The 23005-nt window shown below is 45.1% G+C and overlaps 1 protein-coding gene across 4 annotated transcripts in view; it reads left to right on the top strand.

The window, feature by feature from the left end:
- tle2b (TLE family member 2, transcriptional corepressor b) overlaps positions 1-23002 on the top strand; it is a 72609-nt gene extending 49607 nt beyond the window's left edge. For 3 of the 4 annotated variants that reach the window (XM_086047930.1, XM_086047928.1, XM_086047927.1), the window contains exons 8-20: positions 202-218; positions 2308-2448; positions 3368-3421; positions 7371-7530; positions 7718-7885; positions 8471-8640; positions 8859-8935; positions 9067-9316; positions 9758-10005; positions 11116-11263; positions 12275-12425; positions 20031-20107; positions 20669-23002. In XM_086047930.1, coding sequence (XP_085904056.1) covers positions 202-218; positions 2308-2448; positions 3368-3421; positions 7371-7530; positions 7718-7885; positions 8471-8640; positions 8859-8935; positions 9067-9316; positions 9758-10005; positions 11116-11263; positions 12275-12425; positions 20031-20107; positions 20669-20776 — 1769 coding nt within the window. In that variant the 3' untranslated portion in view covers positions 20777-23002. The remainder of the gene's footprint in view (positions 1-201; positions 219-2307; positions 2449-3367; positions 3422-7370; positions 7531-7717; positions 7886-8470; positions 8641-8858; positions 8936-9066; positions 9317-9757; positions 10006-11115; positions 11264-12274; positions 12426-20030; positions 20108-20668) is intronic. The other variant, XM_086047929.1, reaches the window with a different exon arrangement.
- The last annotated feature ends 3 nt before the right edge of the window (positions 23003-23005 follow it).

Genomic DNA, 23005 nt, shown 5'->3' with positions numbered 1-23005 from the left:
TGCACATTAGGGCATCTTTGCGAATGTTGTGTGGCCAGAAAGACTGGAGCTAGCAATAGCATTTTTAGCAAGAGGAACTGTCATAACCTTCGTTGACTGCCGTTGCCAACATCAGCACTGACGTTCAACCGTTTTTCCCCTCATCCCTCTTATCTTACTTTCTCCTCTTCTTTTCATGCCCCCCCCCCCGCCCAATCCCAGAGGGAGCACCCAGCAGGGTAAGTAGTTGTGTGTGTGTGTGTGTATGATTGAGAGTGAAATGCACAAGCGCAGCAAAGTGTGTGTTGCAACAGCGTGAGCCAAATGTTCATTTTTGTCCAGGATGGTCGCTCACCTTCCACGGCTCACCTATGTTGCGATTTTTTGCATTCACATGTTCAAACGTTGTTGCAAGTTTGAGATTTAAGTGGCGGTATAAGTTCCTTTAGGAACTGTGATTCTTCTTTTTTCTGTACAATGGTGGCTTGAAGTTTACATTTCTTTTGTTTGTGAACATACTGGTAACTCAAAAAAGAGAGAGAGACAAGTGAAGAAAACACAACCTTTTTTTTTAATGAAAAGAAATGCACTTCTAAAACATATAGTAACAACATAATTAAATAGAATAAAGAATGAAAAAATAATTAAAGTGCGTCATAATTAATTAATTGCAGCTCCTTTTCCAAAAAAAATGTTTCACTCTTACTCTAAGTGACTCCTCAATTAAGTGCAGTAATATTAATCGCTTCTAGAGGATAAAGAATATATGCCTGCAATCATTATAATATTGTTTTGTCTACATGTTTTAATGCATTGTTTTCTGTTCAAATATCCATCGCTTAAAGGTTTATAACACTGATGCCTTTCCTTAGCCTGTTTATGGTGTCTCCCATTATGGGTTAGCATGAAGCTAGTGGACTTTAAGTTATGTGGTTGTTTTAAATACACAACGTGTAATTCTCGTTTGACGGTCAACTTCAACTGCGAGTGTCCAAAACGCCTCCTTGAAATAATTGTTCTCTATCTGCTGAACTGCTGCTTGTTGTTAAGGGATTTTAGTTTACTGCCAGCATCTAGCGCTCATATGTAAAAAATATATATATATATATTGCAAGTCAAAGCAACAAATTGGCTGAATGACAGCTCATATGTTGAAACAACGTGTCAATTTTTTTGTCATTTGTATCTCAAAGCATCACTGTTTCATTTCAGGTTTCGGTTCAAATAACGCCGAATTTGCGACGTCGTGTTTTTGAGTGTGTCAAATCCCCCCCAAATTTATCCGGCCGAAGAATTACAAAGCAATTTCAAGGGCACAAGTGTTGCCTGTGAGTCGCCTTTGCTCCTCTTTGTATGTCGAAACAAAATAAGCCTTCAGCTCCCTTGACACAGAGCCGCAGTCCAACTCTAAGCTGAAGCTAATTGCTAAATATACACTGTCGGCTTTCGAGCGGCAACAGAGAGCATCCTCTCAGGAAACGGGGAACGCGCGGATCAATTCACATTTGAGGGGAGTTGCGCTCCATTGTGTTATTCCTCCGCTCCTCCTTCCTGTCCTCCCATCGAGCTCCTTCCTTTGCCGCCGTGCGGGGGGGACGGAGAGAGACGGGCCCCTCGCTGAATGAACCCTGGCTGCCCAAACAACTCGACGCTTTGATCGGCTCTTCTGAGGGCGCCGTATTGGAAATATGCCGGCGCCGACTAACGGCCGCATAATGAGAGCCGTATTTCACACGAGCCCCGACGTGCCGAGGCCACACAACTTATTTATTATTTATAACAAATGACTACCTTTGTGGGCTTCTTTTCAAGCGGCCCTGCTTAGATTTGCTCCTCGGGTAAAATTCCTCGCTTCACCTGTTTGTTTATCCGATTGAAGAAGCCGTGTCTTCATCGGCGATTTACTAGCGTGCAGGAATCGGTTGTGCGAGCAGCTAGCCCCGGAGCGTGGAGGGGCGGGGTTTTTGGGGTGATTTCACATACTCCCCCAAAAACGTTTTGAAATCATCAAAAGTAAACCGATCTCGAGGACTCGTGCGTAAACGATGAACATGATGTCGTCCATTTTGGTTCAAAAGGATTTGGGGCTAACTCCAAGGTACACACTTCAACTCGGGCCAAAGAATTTCAGCGGATTGAGCCCGGACGGAATTGATGAGTGTGCCAAATTTCAGCCGACCGCAGGATATGGAGGCGGCCTTTGATGAGCCGCCTTGCGACCCGCAACTTGAAATAACTTCAAAAAGTCCGCGTCGATCCCGTAACTGGAGCGAGCCCGTCGAACGCCGCTTCGCACCTTTCATTTCCCGTTGTTATCTCCCGTTGCAGAGCAAGTCAGCGTCGTCGACGGACAGTCAGCCCCCGGAGGAGCGTCAGGGGCCATCGGGCGGCTACGCCTCCTCGCAGGGAGGCGCGGAGGCCAAGAGGAGACGCTGCGACGACAAAGAGCCCCTCGCGCCGCACTCCTACGTACGTGAACAAAACTGTTAAGACGGGCCGCCGGTAATTTCACCTCCTGCCATCGAGTTCTTTCTTTTGGCCGTCACTATTCATGGCTGGCAGACACAAATGGATAACTTGGGAGTAAATAAGTCATTGTTTTTGACCAATGAGATGAAACATATGGATGATCTATGAAAGGCAGATTGAATTTTGATATTGAATTTTGATTTTGATAGTTGGACACGGCGACGGTCCAAGCGCGTCGAGTTTGCGCTTTGCAAGGATTCCGCATTTTTGTCTCCGCCGAGACGCATTACAACTCCCATCCCTCTCCTGTTTGCGTTTCAACACTTTGCCTTCTTTTCATTTTTCATTTCTTATATTCAGATTTTTTTTTTCCACCCCCCCCCCCTTTGTTTTTCCCTTTCAATTTGGGCTGCAGAAACCGCCTGTACATTAATCAGGCGCTGATGTCACTCGACTCGTCACCGATGTCAATGAGGAGTATCAAGCCCTGATGCTATCAAAGCTCAGTTGCCATGGCGACTAAGTGCCATCATTCTCACCCCAGAAAGTAGGGACAGAAACGGAGAGAGAGAGAGAGAGAGGAAGACGTCTAGTGGAAAGTAGACAAAAAATGGCGGCTGATGGAGAAAGAGCAACTCCTGTGTGTGTGTGTGTGTGTGTGTGTGCGTGCGTACAATCAATAGAGCGCTTGTGTGACTCACAGCAGATGTTCGGTGCACAGTGTCTCCGCGTCCAAGTCCGCATGGTGAACTGACAGTGGAGGGAGCCAAAGGGCGGACAGAGATATTGACATATCGATCGGTGCCCGTGCGCGCGAGCGCGCGCTCCTCGGACCCGATTTAAGCTTTGTGTGAACACGTCTCTTGTGTGTCTGTGGGGAAAAGTCAAAGCAAATATCGGCGTCTTTTCTTGCTTGCAGGACAGTGATGGAGACAAAAGTGAGGACAATCTGGTCGTGGACGTATCCAATGAGGTTGGTTCCCTCTTTCAAGCGTTTAGCAAATCTTTTTGAGCCAAGGCACAACATTTTACCTGAGAAAGATTTCACGGCACACCACCAAACGAAAACGTCCTAAAAAATAGACAGTAATCATCGACTTATTTTACAGCACTTAAAGTGGAAGTGGACGCCAAAGCTTTCTTTCTTTTCTTTTGTGTTTTCACTCGTCTAAACACGGCATTCTGATTTATTTTACATTTTTGGAATAAGAGTTAAGTAGGAAAATACACCCGTTTTTGTCCATGGGAGTCGGCGGCCATTTTGTCACTTCTCTCGACTGAAAATGACACCACAGTTGCTCGGGTAACGACCAATCATGGCTCGGCTTCAAAAAACAGGTGAGCTGTGATTGGATGTTACCTGAGCCCTGAGCAACTGTGATGTCATTTTCAGTCGACAGAAGTGACAAAATGGCCGCCCCTTGGCTAAAAACGGGTGGATTAACTCTTATTCCACAAACGCAATATTATTCAGAATTCTGTGTTCAGATTAGTGAAGACGCATAGAACATATTGCAAAGAATTTTGAAGGGATGATTTCCTCGTTAATAAGGTGGACAAAAGTCTTTCTAAATGAAAATGCATTTGCAGTGCAGTACGTCTAAAGCAGAAAGACATCACAGGCTGGAAGAAAATTATTTCTAGTGAAAAGCAACTTGGTAGTGTAGTTGAAATCACTTCAATAAGTTAACACTCAATAAACTTAAGAAATGTTTCAGATGAACACGTTGGGTGACATGCCTGGCGTGACGTATCGATTACCGTAAATGAGTGGCCGAGTCACAAAAACCGAGAGGATGCGCATGTAATTGGGTTCATTTGCATCAATCTTAAAATTGAAATGACAAAGCCTTCCTGTTTCCCAGTCTTTTATTCATTTACAGTAAAACAGCCTTGGGGGCGGGTTCCACCATTACTCGCCATTTTCACTTTCATTCTTTCACATTTACATCGTGTCAAACGATGTAATGCTCGTGTGCTGCCATCTAGTGGACGGCGGTGGAATAACACCCCAAATAAACAGAATGCCCAACAACAAAAGCGTTAGAAACTGTACCAAAAAATATCAGTGAATTAGCAGGACCGCCAACCTTGAAGCCACGATGGAGTCGAGATTGCCATAGTTTTAAAAGTCTTTCATTCATTTCTTGTACCGAATGCAGCTACACAAATGTACCTGGACTTACTAAACACGATGGAAAAGTGGCCGCTTCATCTAACCCCACCTTTGTCCTCTGCGGATGCCTTCGCGCGTGCTGTGCATTTTGTCCGTAACAAGGACACGAGTCACGGACGCACATAAACCTTCCGACGCCGCGTCACAGGCCACATACGTGACGAACATGAGCGTCGGCGGCCGTAAACATGAGCGGCGGGCGGCCGTAAACACGGATGCCCCGATTGGCTCGAGCAGCCTCTGTCATCAATCACCGCTTCGCGTCAGTCATTCCACCACTTCCTCTTCTTTTGACCTTCCCAAATCGAAATGGGAATGTTTACAAGCGGGCATCACCGATCGCGTTGACTTTGTTGGCGCTCAAGCCAAGTCTGCTGTCAATATTTTCTGGCGGCATGACAAATTAGCCCAGTTAGGGTGTAATGCAATGCTCGTATTTGTTATTTATCCCGATTGAATGTCACCCCCCCCCCCCATACGGCACTTGAATACATTTCTGACACGGCTAATTAATTCTATAATTAATTCATATAGCACAAATGACATTTATTGTTCCATGAAATTACAAGCGATGGATCCCCACGAGCTGTTGTCATGTTAATTGCTTGTGCAGAAAATGAGCGTTGATGTGATTCTCTTTTGGCCGGCTCGATATTTTCTTCAATCTTTGATGCGATCACCTCGGCAGGTGCGAGTGAACAAATGATGCTGCATTTCGCTCGGAAGTCTGCTAAGAGCTCCTATGTAAGCCCGTTATCAGCGTTTGCCTGGTGACGGGCGTGTGTGCGCTCGCTTTGAGGTGTGTGCCAGAAGTCCATTGAAATTGCGCCCATTTGCTATTACTAAATCGCCTTTTTTTTGCGGGGGAGGGGCAAAAATGCAACAAATTGTATCCAAAATGAGTAAAATATGAAATGAGCATCATTTCTGTTCCTCTAATTGGCTTAAAATGGCAAAGCTACAAAAAAATGTCCCATTGAAAAAGGCCATTTTTGCTCCCACATTCATCTTAAAATAAGCCAATGTCGTCCCTTTAAGAATTCATTTCCATTTTAGTATTTCTATACTTACGACCGTTTCGCCCTTCAAACCATGCAACAAAAAGGCTCCATTTTTACAGTTTTCCACAAAGATGCTTTACGACTAAAATGATAAGCACGTCTCACTATTGACGTTGGATAACAATGTTTATATAAAGCGTGCGTGTGTGTTATATTATTTATTATATAGAGTGAAAAAGAGATGTACCCATTGCACTTTTTTTCAGAAGTTTTGAGTATCCATCAATAACAAGTACTGATACCTAAAAATGCTATTGCTGCCAACAAATTTGGTATCAATATCATAGCATCGGAGTGCGGTCGCTCCTTTCTATCTCTTTCCCTAGCTCCGCCCCCTCCTCATTACAGTCTGCTTCGTCCAACTACTGTAATCCTTAAAACGCATCCCTCCAGTGAGCAAAACGTTGTGCTTTTATCTCGAACCGCTGTATTTTCATTTGACTCAATAAGGCACAAGTGCTCCCTTGTCGGCATCCTTGCACAGAAGCAGACAATCGTGTGGAATAACAAGGAGAGGGAGGGGGCGGCTCTCCTCCGTCGCGTGTGCGCGTGCGCCCGCGCGCGCGTGCGTACACCGTGGATTGCTGACCCGGTGACACGTGCCGAGTCAAGCACTTGGCGGTCGAGGGATTTTGGACTAAAGTGACGAACGCATCCTGGAATAGCCGACGTCATCATCATCATCGTCGTCATCATCATCATCATCATCTGTTCTGGACACGAGGACGATATGTGCTGTAGTGCACTGCCGGGTCGCTGTACATTATCATATATGCCGAGTCGCCTGAAATCGTGTTTTGCTGCATATCTTTTTTATGAGGTGGTTCTGCAGCCTAACTGTACATAGATGATGAATTGAACCCCCATTTTGTGCCATCCGTTGTTCCATTTTATCTGTCTTCAATTAATTGCACTGGCCAACAAATTTTTACTGCTGTCTAATATATTCATTTTTTTTTTTTTTTTTCATTTTAATCAGACATGCAAAGTAACATTTTCTAGATGTATTTTTTTGCGCTCATTCCAAATCCCTTGTTTTTGATAATAATAATGAATACAGAATATAGTCATATACAGTATTTATAATATTTATGAATTAGGGGTTAGGTTATTTCTGAAATGTCGAAGCTCTAAATTACAACACATTGTAAAATCCGTATTACTCATGCTGATGTGCTGGGAAAAAAAATCTTTTAAATCGGCATCAAAAATACTTTTTTTGGACACATAAAATCAAATGTCCGATTATATTTTGCTGTTGAGCGTTATAAGTCCTATTTTCCTGAGCGTATTCTTACACGGAAAAAAGGCATCTGTTTAAAGCAGAGATAAACAGCTATTTTAAAATAGCACTTGACAGTATTCCAATAAATGAAATAAAAAAATACTAAATAGAATTCAAAGAATTAAACACTTTATTCATTATGATAATTCAGTGTTTCAATGTTTCTAATTACCAAATGATGCAAGTTTCATGAGCCCAAAGTTTCCTTTTCAAGTCTGCCAACCTGCTGCTTGTTGTGAAGTTGCCTGCCACCAACTCAAGACAAAAACGAGCCAAGCCGCTGCTCGTACCTTGAAAAAAAAAAAAAAATCCAAAATCGGGTCGCTGAAAAGTCGGGCAAGCGACGTATCAAATACTCAAGTACAGTATCACGAATTGTCTTTCTTCTGTTGTGATGCAGGAGCCCAACTCGCCCGTGGGCAGTCCACCTCATTCTCCTCGCGGGAACGGTTTGGACCGGGCCCCTGCCTTAAGGAAAGAGCTTCCGGGATCCTCGGGCCCTTCGGAGGCCCCCCCCACCCCGAACCCGTGTAGTCCCGCTCCAGGCAAGGCCAAGGATCCTACGCAGGCAAGATCCTACATCCTGATGTATTCGCAATCACTTCCAGACATTTTCAGACCGTCTTTTACACTAACGTTTGAAAAAATGTGGGGGTAAAAAATATAAATAAATTCCTGGGTTGAATGGCTGGACTGTGAAAAGACAAACAAATACGTCAATGGCAGTGAATGAATTGATGGTTTGACGTCCGCAGATGGATAAATCCCAGTCGCCCTTGTCCAAGTCCAGCACTCCGTCGCCATCCCACCGCGAGGCCCTCACCCCGGGAGCCCCGGGAGCGCCCGGAGCGCCCGGTCCCAGCACTTCCTGCCTTCGCCTGGTCAGCAAAGCCGCTTCCGCTGCGGACCCCCTCGGTGAGAGCTTAAGTTGTGTTTTTTACTGCATGTGCAACTTAACAAATAAGAATATGGCGGAAATGGTAGACATGTCTTAGTTGCGCATGCATTGGGTCTTATACTGCCCCGATACTACAACATGAGTAGGCCTAGTAATTTCTTGCAGATTTGGAATGATATGCTGGACATAGAACCTCAATAATATTAACATTTTGAGCAAGTGCATTTTTATGTCGAAAAAAGAGTTAATGATGGTTTCTTGTTCAGCAGTTTTGTGCTGTCCTTGAATGGGTCTTTTTTTGGGCTTCAAAGGGAGCCCTTTGAACTGGGGGGGGGGGGGGAAATACAGTTTGTGGTTATTTTCTAAGATGCCATGAAAAACCCTTGGTTGATAGGAAAGTAGTAGTATGTTTAGTTAAGAGCAATATTATAAAATCAATCCGAACAGTTTGGTCTGATCGTTTGCTGTATCTTTCCAGTTTCAACTCAAAATATGGTCAGTTTGTGTCCCAATCAGCCCCGCTGTGACCGTGCTTGTGCGTTATGTCTTTTTTGTGGTCTTGTCTTTTCCTCTCCTTCTCCTTCTCCTCCTCACTTTGCCAGCGCTCCGCAGCCCCATGTCTGTGCCCCCCGGTTCGTACCCGGCTCATTTTGGCGTGGTGTCCCACGCAGGGCTCAACGGGGAGCTGGCCAGTCCCGGCGGCTTCGGCGGGGCTCTGACCCTCTCGCCGCAAATCAGCGCCGCCGCCGGCGCCTACGCCCGAAGCCCCATGGTGAGCTGCGGCATTTTGGGGATTTATAACACGCTGTCTGCTGTGAACTTTATCAGCAAGTCGCTTTTTTGTTGTGACATTCTCATTTGCTCATTTGCATGCCTGAATGCCAATGTTACACTAATGTCTCCTATGAACTCATGACGAATCTTTCCACACACTTTTATCTCTCTCATGCTTTCTTTTTTCTTTTCTTTCTTTTTCTTGCCAACCACCAGGTGGCGTATGACTCTCGCTCTCACCTGAGGGCCCCTGGCCTGTCGTCCTCTCTGCCTGGCTCATCTGGCGGCAAGCCGTGAGTTGTTGTTGTTTTTTTGTTTTTTTTTTTCTTTCACACCCTCGCAGCCGTCAAGTGTCGAATGAAAAATATGTACCAACTCTTTCTTCCCCCCCCCACCCCCCCTCGTGGCCGTTCGCGGCCCACAGGGCTTACTCGTTCCACGTGAGCGCCGACGGGCAGATGCAGCCGGTGCCCTTCCCCCCCGACGCCCTGCTGGGCCCGGGCATCCCTCGCCACGCGCGGCAGATCCACAGCCTGAGCCACGGCGAGGTGGTGTGCGCCGTCACCATCAGCACCTCCACGCGCCACGTCTACACGGGGGGCAAAGGCTGCGTCAAGGTCTGGGACATCAGCCAGCCCGGCAGCAAGAGTCCCATGGCGCAGCTCGACTGCCTGGTCGGTGCTCTTCCCTCATCTTTAGCAAATACAACACGTTCAGAGCAGGGGCGGAGCCACGGGGGGGCCTGGGTGTGCACAGGCCCACCCAGATTGACTGACTGCCCACCCGGTCAGATTCATGAAAAAAAAATCTATACTTTAAAATTTTTTGTAAATTATTAGGACATTATTTTTGAATTTGTGTTTTGATGTGTTTTTTTTTTTTTTATTGTATTGAATATTAAGAATGGCTTAATTGTGGTTGTTTAAGGAAGATCTGAACTTCATATTATTCACTTTGTCATTTTATTTGAATATACGATGTGTCAGGACAGGAAGGTTGTGCTCAGTGAGAGAAATATTAAGGCCCACCCTGATTTTTCCCGGCCCACCAAGTCTTTAATTTGAAGCATGTGAGGCTTTTTCGAATGCGTTTCCATCCTCCTCTCGTCCCATCAGAACCGCGATAACTACATCCGCTCGTGTAAGATCCTGCCCGACGGCCGCACGTTGATCGTGGGCGGCGAGGCCAGCACGCTGTCCATCTGGGACCTGGCCACGCCCACCCCTCGCATCAAAGCCGAGCTGACCTCCTCGGCGCCCGCCTGCTACGCGCTGGCCATCTCGCCCGACAACAAGGTCTGCTTCTCCTGCTGCAGCGACGGAAACATCGTCGTCTGGGACCTGCACAACCAGACGCTCGTCAGGTAACCGCTCGGATGCCCCGCCCCCGGAAACGGAGAACACAGTGGAAGTTTAGTTAGTAGCTACGTAGACGAACTTATGATCCTCTAGCTTTTTGCTTTCTGTCGTCTTCCAGCAGCTGGGCGACGGCGCCTCAGGTGTTCGTTCGTCACTCGGCTTTACAAAGGATACAGACGACCAAAAAAATGAGAAAAAAAAACGACCATGTTTACGAAGGCGTTTTTTGGGGAAAAGAACGACCATGTATAGATAAGGCATTTTTTGTGAAGAAAAAAACAACTATGAATAGTAAGGCGTTTTTTGAGAAAAAAAAACGCCCATGTATAGTTAGGAGTTTTTGGGGGAAAAAAACGACCATGGCGTTTTTCCCCCCAAAAACGACCATGTATATAGTATGCCGTTTTTTGGGCAAAAAAACAACCAAGTATAGTAAGGCGTTTTTTGAGCCGCTGCCGCAAATTGCGCTTGCTCTTTCTCCTGTCCTCTTATCCGCCCTGAACGCACGAACCGACGCGGCCGCCATTTCTGCTGTTCTCCTTTCTTTTCTGCTGTGCGCACTTGTTTACAACTGACGGGATGCACGTGTTGACGTCTTTACATCATCGACACTCAACATGCATGTGCATGCCCACGTAGTAGTAAATGTCATCGACGCTCGTGGTCGACGGTACGTTGTGCGGGCCGACGTGTTTACGTCATCGGTGACGCCGACTATGCCGACTAGTCGGGACGGCCCTACTTTAAAGAATACCGCGCCGGTTGCCAGAGTTAGCAATGAGTAGCTAGCCGCTAGGCGAGTTCCCCATACGGGCTGGCAAGGCTGCACACTTTGATGCTGACAGCATTACCCAAGCAAAAATCGATATTTTTTATTCCATCCGAATACTGCTACTTTTCAGTGAGCTATTGGAATACCGAAATATTTGATAGCTGCAGCCCTAGTGTAATCTATTGCAGGATGTTGTTTCTCTCTGTTGCTCCACTGATTTAACATCCGCGACGCTAACACGACGACGATTGCCTACCGTCATCTTGCGCCTCAATCTTCAGGCGCGGCCGCTCAACCTACACAGCGTTTATCTCCGTGTTCAATGTGCGTGTCGTGTCCACAGGCAGTTCCAGGGCCACACGGACGGCGCCAGCTGCATCGACATCTCCAACGACGGCACCAAGCTGTGGACGGGAGGGCTGGACAACACGGTGCGCTGCTGGGACCTGAGGGAGGGGCGGCAGCTGCAGCAGCACGACTTCACCTCGCAGGTTAGCCGCCTTCCCTCACACTGCTTTGCTTTGCTAGCTTTGCATTTCATATGCTTGTCTGTCATTCTACAGAACAGATGGTTGCGGCATATTTGCTATATTCATGCGATAAATAATGGGAAACGCCACCATTTGTTTTTGTTTTCTTTTGGGGGGGGGTTAGCATAGCCACATGCTGCTTCATCATGACTGAAGAGCAACTCATAAGTGTCTGATCACGCAAGAATGAGCCACCCGATGATCACAAACTACAATTGATGACATTGAAAAAATCTTGGGAAATGAGCAACATGTGGCTTCACAAAGTGTGATCTGATTTATAAATAAGAAAAACTGTTTTAAGTAAAACAATTTTACATGTAGATTTTTTTTTTAATTTATAGAATTTGGCCCTGCGACTAACAATTATTTTAATAATTGATTAATATGTGGATTATTTTGACGATTAATCGTTGAATCAGATGCAACAAATTTTATTTTCCATCCCTTTATTCCAAAACATTAGTTCAAATTGATGAAATACATTAAATTATTATTTATATTATTATTTATTATTATATACATTAAACTGGTTTGGTTTGCAACATGTGAGCAAATCTGACACAAAAGCAAATATCAACTTTAAACAAATATTTTCAAAATAAGCACATTTTTTTTTCTCCCTCTAGTCCAAAAATGATCTATTTTGATGATCAAACGTGTCCCTTGAGCACCCAAACAGAGCTAAAATGTTACCTTGCACACAGCGTGTCAAACAACAGCAGCCAAAGACGCAAATGGTGTACTCGATATGAAGACAAAAGGGCGAAAGATGTCAGGAAATGAGGGATGAGGGTGACATCAAGATAAGCTCGATGAAAGACGGCCAACATGACGCCACGGGGAGAACAATGCGGGGAGGAGAGAAATATGCGAGATGGTGCAAAGATAAGAAAAGAGCAGGATAAGAACGTCGGCCATGATGGATGGCCAAGCCAGTCAAAGTCGAGGCTGCCTTTGAACCTCTTTCAGATCTTCTCGCTGGGTTACTGTCCGACGGGCGAGTGGCTGGCGGTGGGGATGGAGAGCAGCAACGTGGAGGTGCTCCACGTGTCCAAGCCCGACAAGTACCAGCTGCACCTTCACGAGAGCTGCGTGCTCTCGCTCAAGTTCGCCTACTGCGGTGAGCGCTTCAAAACGCCACACAAACATCGGCAACTTCAAATTGCCGCCGGCTGTCGGGGTCCGCCTGCAAAATGCCGTCGGCTTCTGTGTCGGAGAAACCCTAGCTTGAAACCCTAACGTGAATTTGAACGCCTAGCTTGAAAGACTAATTTGAAATCCTACCACTAGTTTGAAACCCGAACCCCAGTATGAAACTCTCATTTGAAAACCCACCCCTGGTTGTAAACCCTAATTTCAAACCCTACCCCTAGTTTGAAACCCTAATCCTATTTTGAAACCCCACCCCCAGTTTGAAACCCTACCCCCAGTTTGAAACCCTAATCCTATTTTGAAACCCTAACCCTAGTTTGAAACCCTAGTTGCAAACCCTAACCCTAGTTTGAAACCCTAGTTTGAAACCCCACCCCTAGTTTGAAACCCTACCCCCAGTTTGAAACCTGAACCCTAGTTTGAAACCCTAACTCCAGTATGAAACCCTAGTTGCAAACCCTAACCCTAGTTTGAAACCCTAACCCTTGTTTGAAACCCTAGTTTGAAACCCTAGATCGAAACCCTAACCCTATTTTGAAACCCTAACCCTAGTTCGAAACCCTAACCCTTGTTTGAAACCCTAACCCTAGTTTGAAACCCTAACCCTAGTTTGAAACCCTAACCCTAGTTTGAAACCCTAGTTTGAAACCCTAACCCTAGTTCGAAACCCTAACCCTTGTTTGAAACCCTAACCCTAGTTTGAAACCCTAGTTTGAAACCCTACCCTAGTTTGAAACCCTAACCCTAGTTTGAAACCCTAGTTTGAAACCCTAACCCTAGTTTGAAACCCTAGCTGGAAACCCTAACCCTAGTTTGAAACCCTATCTCTAGTTTGAAACCCTAGTTGCAAACCCTAACCCTAGTTTGAAACCCTACTCCTAGTTTGAAATCCTAACCCTAGTTTGGAAGCCTAATTTCAAACCCTACTCCTAGTTTGAAACCCTAATTTCAAACCCTACCCCTGGTTTGAAACCCTAATCCTATTTTGAAACCCTACCCCTAGTTGGAAACCCTAATTTCAAACCCTACCCCTAGTTTGAAACCCTAATCCTATTTTGAAACCCCACCCCTAGTTTCAAACCCTAATCCTATTTTGAAACCCTAACCCTAGTTTGAAACCCTAGTTGCAAACCCTAACCCTAGTTTGAGACTCTAACCCTAGTTTGAAACCCTAGTTTGAAACCCCACCCCCAGTTTGAAACCCGAACCCTAGTTTGAAACCCTCACTCCAGTATGAAACCCTAGTTGCAAACCCTAACCCTAGTTTGAAACCCTAACCCTAGTTTGAAACCCTAGATCGAAACCCTAACCCTAGTTTGAAACCCTAACCCTAGTTTGAAACCCTACTCCTAGTTTGAAACCCTAACCCTAGTTTGAAAGCCTAATTTGAAACCCTAACCCTAGTTCGAAACCCTAACCCTTGTTTGAAACCCTAACCCTAGTTTGAAACCCTAACCCTAGTTTGAAACCCTAACCCTAGTTTGAAACCCTAGTTTGAAACCCTAACCCTAGTTCGAAACCCTAACCCTTGTTTGAAACCCTAACCCTAGTTTGAAACCCTAGTTTGAAACCCTACCCTAGTTTGAAACCCTAACCCTAGTTTGAAACCCTAGTTTGAAACCCTAACCCTAGTTTGAAACCCTAGCTGGAAACCCTAACCCTAGTTTGAAACCCTATCTCTAGTTTGAAACCCTAGTTGCAAACCCTAACCCTAGTTTGAAACCCTACTCCTAGTTTGAAATCCTAACCCTAGTTTGGAAGCCTAATTTCAAACCCTACTCCTAGTTTGAAACCCTAATTTCAAACCCTACCCCTGGTTTGAAACCCTAATCCTATTTTGAAACCCTACCCCTAGTTGGAAACCCTAATTTCAAACCCTACCCCTAGTTTGAAACCCTAATCCTATTTTGAAACCCCACCCCTAGTTTCAAACCCTAATCCTATTTTGAAACCCTAACCCTAGTTTGAAACCCTAGTTGCAAACCCTAACCCTAGTTTGAGACTCTAACCCTAGTTTGAAACCCTAGTTTGAAACCCCACCCCCAGTTTGAAACCCGAACCCTAGTTTGAAACCCTCACTCCAGTATGAAACCCTAGTTGCAAACCCTAACCCTAGTTTGAAACCCTAACCCTAGTTTGAAACCCTAGATCGAAACCCTAACCCTAGTTTGAAACCCTAACCCTAGTTTGAAACCCTACTCCTAGTTTGAAACCCTAACCCTAGTTTGAAAGCCTAATTTCAAACCCTACCCCTAGTTTGAAACCCTAACCCTAGTTTGAAACCCTAATTTCAAACCCTACCCCTAGTTTGAAACCCTAATCCTATTTTGAAACCCTACCCCTAGTTGGAAACCCTAATTTCAAACCCTACCCCTAGTTTGAAACCCTAATCCTATTTTGAAACCCCACCCCTAGTTTGAAACCTTAGTTTGAAACCCTACTCCTAGTTTGAAACCCTAACCCTAGTTTGAAACCCTAGTTTGAAACCCCACCCCTAGTTTGAAACCCTACCCCCAGTTTGAAACCCGAACCCTAGTTTGAAACCCTAACTCCAGTATGAAACCCTAGTTGCAAACCCTAACCCTAGTTTGAAACCCTAACCCTTGTTTGAAACCCTAGTTTGGAACCCTAGTTCGAAACCCTGACCCTAGTTTGAAACCCTAGTTTGAAACCCTAACCCTAGTTTGAAACCCTAACCCTAGTTTGAAACCCTAGATCGAAACCCTAACCCTAGTTTGAAACCCTAACCCCAGTTTGAAACCCTATTTTGAAACCCTAACCCTAGTTCGAAACCCTAACCCTAGTTTGAAACCCTAACCCTAGTTTGAAACCCTACCCCTAGTTTGAAACCCTAATCCTATTTTGAAACCCTAGTTGCAAACCCTAACCCTAGTTTGAGACTCTAACCCTAGTTTGAAACCCTAGTTTGAAACCCCACCCCTAGTTTGAAACCCTACCCCCAGTTTGAAACCCGAACCCTAGTTTGAAACCCTAACTCCAGTATGAAACCCTAGTTGCAAACCCTAACCCTAGTTTGAAACCCTAACCCTTGTTTGAAACCCTAGTTTGGAACCCTAGTTCGAAACCCTGACCCTAGTTTGAAACCCTAGTTTGAAACCCTAACCCTAGTTTGAAACCCTAACCCTAGTTTGAAACCCTAGATCGAAACCCTAACCCTAGTTTGAAACCCTAACCCTAGTTTGAAACCCTATTTTGAAACCCTAACCCTAGTTCGAAACCCTAACCCTAGTTTGAAACCCTAACCCTAGTTTGAAACCCTACCCCTAGTTTGAAACCCTAATCCTATTTTGAAACCCTAGTTGCAAACCCTAACCCTAGTTTGAGACTCTAACCCTAGTTTGAAACCCTAGTTTGAAACCCCACCCCTAGTTTGAAACCCTACCCCCAGTTTGAAACCCGAACCCTAGTTTGGAACCCTAACTCCAGTATGAAACCCTAGTTGCAAACCCTAACCCTAGTTTGAAACCCTAACCCTTGTTTGAAACCCTAGTTTGGAACCCTAGTTTGAAACCCTGACCCTAGTTTGAAACCCTAGTTTGAAACCCTAACCCTAGTTTGAAACCCTAACCCTAGTTTGAAACCCTAGATCGAAACCCTAACACTAGTTTGAAACCCTAACCCTAGTTTGAAACCCTAGTTTGAAACCCTAACCCTAGTTCGAAACCCTAACCCTAGTTTGAAACCCTACCCCTAGTTTGAAACCCTAATCCTATTTTGAAACCCTAGTTGCAAACCCTAACCCTAGTTTGAGACTCTAACCCTAGTTTGAAACCCTAGTTTGAAACCCCACCCCTAGTTTGAAACCCTACCCCCAGTTTGAAACCCGAACCCTAGTTTGAAACCCTAACTCCAGTATGAAACCCTAGTTGCAAACCCTAACCCTAGCTTGAAACCCTAACCCTTGTTTGAAACCCTAGTTTGGAACCCTAGTTCGAAACCCTGACCCTAGTTTGAAACCCTAGTTTGAAACCCTAACCCTAGTTTGAAACCCTAACCCTAGTTTGAAACCCTAGATCGAAACCCTAACCCTAGTTTGAAACCCTAACCCTAGTTTGAAACCCTATTTTGAAACCCTAACCCTAGTTCGAAACCCTAACCCTAGTTTGAAACCCGAACCCTAGTTTGAAACCCTAACTCCAGTATGAAACCCTAGTTGCAAACCCTAACCCTAGCTTGAAACCCTAACCCTTGTTTGAAACCCTAGTTTGGAACCCTAGTTCGAAACCCTGACCCTAGTTTGAAACCCTAGTTTGAAACCCTAACCCTAGTTTGAAACCCTAACCCTAGTTTGAAACCCTAGATCGAAACCCTAACCCTAGTTTGAAACCCTACCCCCAGTTTGAAACCCGAACCCTAGTTTGAAACCCTAACTCCAGTATGAAACCCTAGTTGCAAACCCTAACCCTAGTTTGAAACCCTAACCCTTGTTTGAAACCCTAGTTTGGAACCCTAGTTCGAAACCCTGACCCTAGTTTGAAACCCTAGTTTGAAACCCTAACCCTAGTTTGAAACCCTAACCCTAGTTTGAAACCCTAGATCGAAACCCTAACCCTAGTTTGAAACCCTAACCCTAGTTTGAAACCCTAGTTTGAAACCCTAACCCTAGTTCGAAACCCTAACCCTAGTTTGAAACCCTAACCCTAGTTTGAAACCCTACCCCTAGTTTGAAACCCTAATCCTATTTTGAAACCCTAGTTGCAAACCCTAACCCTAGTTTGAGACTCTAACCCTAGTTTGAAACCCTAGTTTGAAACCCCACCCCTAGTTTGAAACCCTACCCCCAGTTTGAAACCCGAACCCTAGTTTGAAACCCTAACTCCAGTATGAAACCCTAGTTGCAAACCCTAACCCTAGTTTGAAACCCTAACCCTTGTTTGAAACCCTAGTTTGGAACCCTAGTTTGAAACCCTGACCCTAGTTTGAAACCCTAACCCTAGTTTGAAACCCTAACCCTAGTTTGAAACCCTAGATCGAAACCCTAACCCTAGTTTGAAACCCTAACCCTAGTTTGAAACCCTAACCCTATTTTGAAACCCTAACCCTAGTTCGAAACCCTAACCCTTGTTTGAAACCCTAACCCTAGTTTGAAACCTTACCCTAGTTTGAAACCCTAACCCTAGTTTGAAACCCTAGCTGGAAACCCTAACCCTAGTTTGAAACCCTACTCCTAGTTTGAAACCCTAACCCTAGTTTGAAAGCCTAATTTCAAACCCTACTCCTAGTTTGAAACCCTAACCCTAGTTTGAAACCCTAATTTCAAACCCTACCCCTAGTTTGAAACCCTAATCCTATTTTATAACCCTACCCCTACTTGGAAACCCTAATTTCAAACCCTACCCCTGGTTTGAAACCCTAATCCTATTTTGAAACCCCATCCCTAGTTTGAAACCCTAGTTTGAAACCCTACTCCTAGTTTGAAACCCTAACCCTAGTTTGAAACCCTAATCCTATTTTGAAACCCTAACCCTAGTTTGAAACCCTAGTTGCAAACCCTAACCCTAGTTTGAGACTCTAACCCTAGTTTGAAACCCCACCCCTAGTTTGAAACCCTAACTCCAGTATGAAACCCTAGTTGCAAACCTTAACCCTAGTTTGAAGTCCTAACCCTTGTTTGAAACCCTAGTTTGAAACCCTAGATCGAAACCCTAACCCTATTTTGAAACCCTAACCCTAGTTCGAAACCCTAACCCTTGTTTGAAACCCTAACCCTAGTTTGAAACCCTAACTCCAGTATGAAACCCTAGTTGCAAACCCTAACCCTAGTTTGAAACCCTAACCCTTGTTTGAAACCCTAGTTTGGAACCCTAGTTCGAAACCCTAACCCTAGTATGAAACCCTAGTTTGAAACCCTAACCCTAGTTTGAAACCCTAACCCTAGTTTGAAACCCTATTTTGAAACCCTAACCCTAGTTCGAAACCCTAACCCTTGTTTGAAACCCTAACCCTAGTTTGAAACCCTAGTTTGAAACCCTACCCTAGTTTGAAACCCTAGTTTGAAACCCTAACCCTAGTTTGAAACCCTAGCTGGAAACCCTAACCCTAGTTTGAAACCCTACTCCTAGTTTGAAACCCTAACCCTAGTTTGAAAGCCTAATTTCAAACCCTACTCCTAGTTTGAAACCCTAACCCTAGTTTGAAACCCTAATTTCAAACCCTACCCCTAGTTTGAAACCCTAATCCTATTTTATAACCCTACCCCTACTTGGAAACCCTAATTTCAAACCCTACCCCTGGTTTGAAACCCTAATCCTATTTTGAAACCCCATCCCTAGTTTGAAACCCTAGTTTGAAACCCTACTCCTAGTTTGAAACCCTAACCCTAGTTTGAAACCCTAATCCTATTTTGAAACCCTAACCCTAGTTTGAAACCCTAGTTGCAAACCCTAACCCTAGTTTGAGACTCTAACCCTAGTTTGAAACCCCACCCCTAGTTTGAAACCCTAACTCCAGTATGAAACCCTAGTTGCAAACCTTAACCCTAGTTTGAAGTCCTAACCCTTGTTTGAAACCCTAGTTTGAAACCCTAGATCGAAACCCTAACCCTATTTTGAAACCCTAACCCTAGTTCGAAACCCTAACCCTTGTTTGAAACCCTAACCCTAGTTTGAAACCCTAACTCCAGTATGAAACCCTAGTTGCAAACCCTAACCCTAGTTTGAAACCCTAACCCTTGTTTGAAACCCTAGTTTGGAACCCTAGTTCGAAACCCTAACCCTAGTATGAAACCCTAGTTTGAAACCCTAACCCTAGTTTGAAACCCTAACCCTAGTTTGAAACCCTATTTTGAAACCCTAACCCTAGTTCGAAACCCTAACCCTTGTTTGAAACCCTAACCCTAGTTTGAAACCCTAGTTTGAAACCCTACCCTAGTTTGAAACCCTAGTTTGAAACCCTAACCCTAGTTTGAAACCCTAGCTGGAAACCCTAACCCTAGTTTGAAACCCTACTCCTAGTTTGAAACCCTAACCCTAGTTTGAAAGCCTAATTTCAAACCCTACTCCTAATTTCAAATCCTAACCCTAGTTTGAAACCCTAACCCTAATATGAAACCCTAGTTTGAAACCCTAACCCTAGTTTGAAACCCTATTTTGAAACCCTAACCCTAGTTCGAAACCCTAACCCTTGTTTGAAACCCTAACCCTAGTTTGAAACCCTACCCTAGTTTGAAACTCTAACCCTAGTTTGAAACCCTAGTTTGAAACACTAACCCTAGTTTGAAACCCTAGCTGGAAACCCTAACCCTAGTTTGAAACCCTACTCCTAGTTTGAAACCCTAACCCTAGTTTGAAAGCCTAATTTCAAACCCTACTCCTAATTTCAAATCCTAACCCTAGTTTGAAACCCTAATCCTATTTTGAAACCCCACCCCTAGTTTGAAACCCTAGTTTGAAACCCTACCCCTAGTTTGAACCCCTAATCCTATTTTGAAACCCCCCCCCATTTTGAAACCCTAATTGGAAACCCTAACTCCAGTTTGAAACTCCCATTTGAAGCCCTAACCACACACAGCTGTGTTTTTCCTTGAGTCATGTGTGTTTGTGTTTGCTTTCAGGCAAGTGGTTTGTGAGCACGGGCAAAGACAACCTGCTGAATGCGTGGAGGACCCCGTACGGCGCCAGCATCTTCCAGGTGACTTCCCTTGTGCCGAGGCAAGATGAGCAAACACCCTTCAGCGGCTGTCGTGGCGCTTTCGATAAACTCGAGTCGCCTCGTTGTTGGGCTGCGGAGGGACGCCCACGCGTGGACGCGTGTGAGCGAAGTTCGGTTAAATTGGTTCGCTCACAGCTCAGTCCAACCCCAAACCGGCCAGCGGAAGAAATCACAAGGACGGACGTCACTTCCTGTTGGAGTGACGTCCCCTTTGCGTGCGAACTTGGATGTCCTTCAAACTTTTTCACTTTTCCAGCAAGAATTGGATCGATTTTGCGCGGAATGCAGAGGTCGCGCCGCACCTGAAAGTCACAAGCGTGCCCGTTGGACCTTTCGGCCACCTTCGGGACAAAGCACAACCGCTTTGGACGTTCCCGCCTAATCAGCTCCTAGCCTGTGCGCGTGCGTGCGTGCGTGCGTGTAAATGATGAGTCAGCATTTGTTCAATCATGTGATTGGATTGCAAATGCGTCTTGTGTAATTGATGAGTCACCATTCTCTCTCTCTCTCTCTTTGTGGGTGTCTCTCGTCCTGGTCCAGTCCAAGGAGTCGTCGTCGGTGCTGAGCTGCGACGTGTCCCCGGACGACAAGTACATCGTGACGGGCTCGGGGGACAAGAAGGCCACCGTGTACGAGGTGGTCTACTGAGGAAAATTGGACATTCGGGTTGCCTCGGCAACCGCTCGCGCATCCCATAATAACCTGGAAGCCCCCCTACCTATCCCCTATTTTGTTTTTGTTTAAGTGGGAGGGAATCTTTGACCGTCATTACCTTCGTCCTTTGTTGTCGCGTGCCGCGGGAAATGGATTTTAAAAGAGCTTAATCGTTGGCCGATTCATTGCTCGATACTCACTCGACGGCACACCTGAAAGGCGCGCATCCGACGCGCAAATACTACAGTATGTAGGAATTGCACTCGATCTCACCTTGATTTGGAAAGAATGACGTTCGCCCGAAGAGGTTAAAGTGCATTTTAGGTCCAGCCTGAAATTTCAGACGTAAGCCCAACGTCACAAACTTTTTGGTCAGTGGTGTATACACTGTGTGTGCGTGAGAGAGACAAGAATGTAAATGAAAAGGAGGCGGCTGCCTAATGAGGGCTGTTTCCTGATTAAGAGCTCAGCAGAGACATGGCAAGACACTACCCCACCCCCCCTCCCACCCCCACAGGGAGCACTGATAGAGCGCACTGTCGATTCATTAGGCGCAAACACGCACACACACACACACGGGAGGCTGTAATGAGGCCCACGCCACGCCATCGCACACTCCGCCCGCCGAGAGGTGTCACAAGCCGGGGGGGAGCTCCCGCATCACCCGGGGAGGGGGGGGGCGGAGGGGGTACACTACTCCCCCTCTTCCAGGAAAAGACACACAACCAATTAAACATGATCATCTCTCATTTCCTTCTGACGACTTCTCACGAGCGCCGCCCTCTTCTCCTGCCAGCCAACAGAGGACCCCACCGGTGTGCGCCCCCATCCACCTCCCCCGCCCCTTTCAAATGTTGCGCAACGTGTCCGTTTTGCATTCATATCATTAAGAATTTTGTACTTCTTTCCAGGCTTTTCTGTCCACTGTTGTTCATTTGGAATGTCTATAATGTATTCAAGGTTGCCTGTAGCAGATGTGTCAAATCTAAACAAACTTCTTTTTTTTTTTTTTTTTTTAAACCCACTAAGGGTGACAGGCAGCATCAACAAAGACACTTGCCCTTAAAGTGGTTTCCTTTGCGCTTTGTCGTCTTCGCTTCTTTTCACGAGAATCTAGTAAGATTTTGTACCAAAACTGTAATCACTCGTCACAAAATGGAAACAACAAAATACAGAGGGCGGAACCGCTTTTGACGTTACCACGTCTACCAAGAGAAATAGTTTGACCGTATCTACATACGCTGCATTTTTCAAGTCATGCGTACAAATAAGCATTGAAACTAAACTCTCTGTCTCAGACAATAAATAATAGAGTGAGAAATAATCGCTTGGGCAGTCCAACTGGCAACATCATGAAACTTTTAATGACCGCGAAACCAGGGAATTCAGAGATTTGACATGACTTTAGAGCAGTGATTCTCAACAAGTGTGCCTTGAGAGATCATCAGGTGTGCCGCGGGAAATTATTTTGGACAAAATTATATTTACTAATTAAAAAAAAAAAAAAAAAAAAAATGTTTTGTTCATTTATTTATGCCAACCACGTATAGTAACAGGCAAAACAATTAAATGTTCTTCCACCAGATGACAAAAGGTACAGAATGATCCCGTACAGCCACTGTGAAATCTGTGCCTTGGCTCAATAAAGGTTGACAAACACTGCTTTAGAGTGCCTCGTCGCGGTGTTGGACACGGGATCTTTTCCTGCCACCGGAGGCGTTTTCAGAAAGGTGCTTATTTGGAAAAATATTGCCACAAAATATTAGCCTTTTGTACAATGAGCTACTAAATTCTCGTGGGACGATGAGGCCTGGCCTGTTGCACTGATATATTTTTACAGCTTTTTTTTTTTATTTTAATAGTACATCTTTTCTTTTTTTTTGCATTTGAATGGTTTGTTACTTGAGTTTGAAAGTACACAGCACAGGAGCTGGACATGTGGACGACGTTGATGCTTTTGCCTGCCTGCCTTTCTGCCACAACGCTAATTTCTTCCTTGTTACACACACACACACACACGCGTATATGTATGTACGATTACCATGCATTTGCTTTTTTTTTTTTTTCTTGTTACATTTTACAAGCCGATGTACAGTTTGTTTTTCTTTGAAAAGGCCAACCAGGCTTTGTCCCACTGCGTTGTCTTTCCTCCCACGTGCTGTATAAACAAACTGATGCTAATACAATAATGTGTGCAAAAATAAACTTAACACGTGTTCATCC

The sequence above is a fragment of the Filicampus tigris genome, chromosome 12, assembly GCF_054856515.1.
Source record: "Filicampus tigris isolate MCC_2025a chromosome 12, RoL_Ftig_1.0, whole genome shotgun sequence".
Taxonomy (NCBI): Eukaryota; Metazoa; Chordata; class Actinopteri; order Syngnathiformes; family Syngnathidae; genus Filicampus; species Filicampus tigris.
Note: the sequence above shows the minus strand (reverse complement) of the source record. Positions and strands in the feature narration are given on the sequence as shown.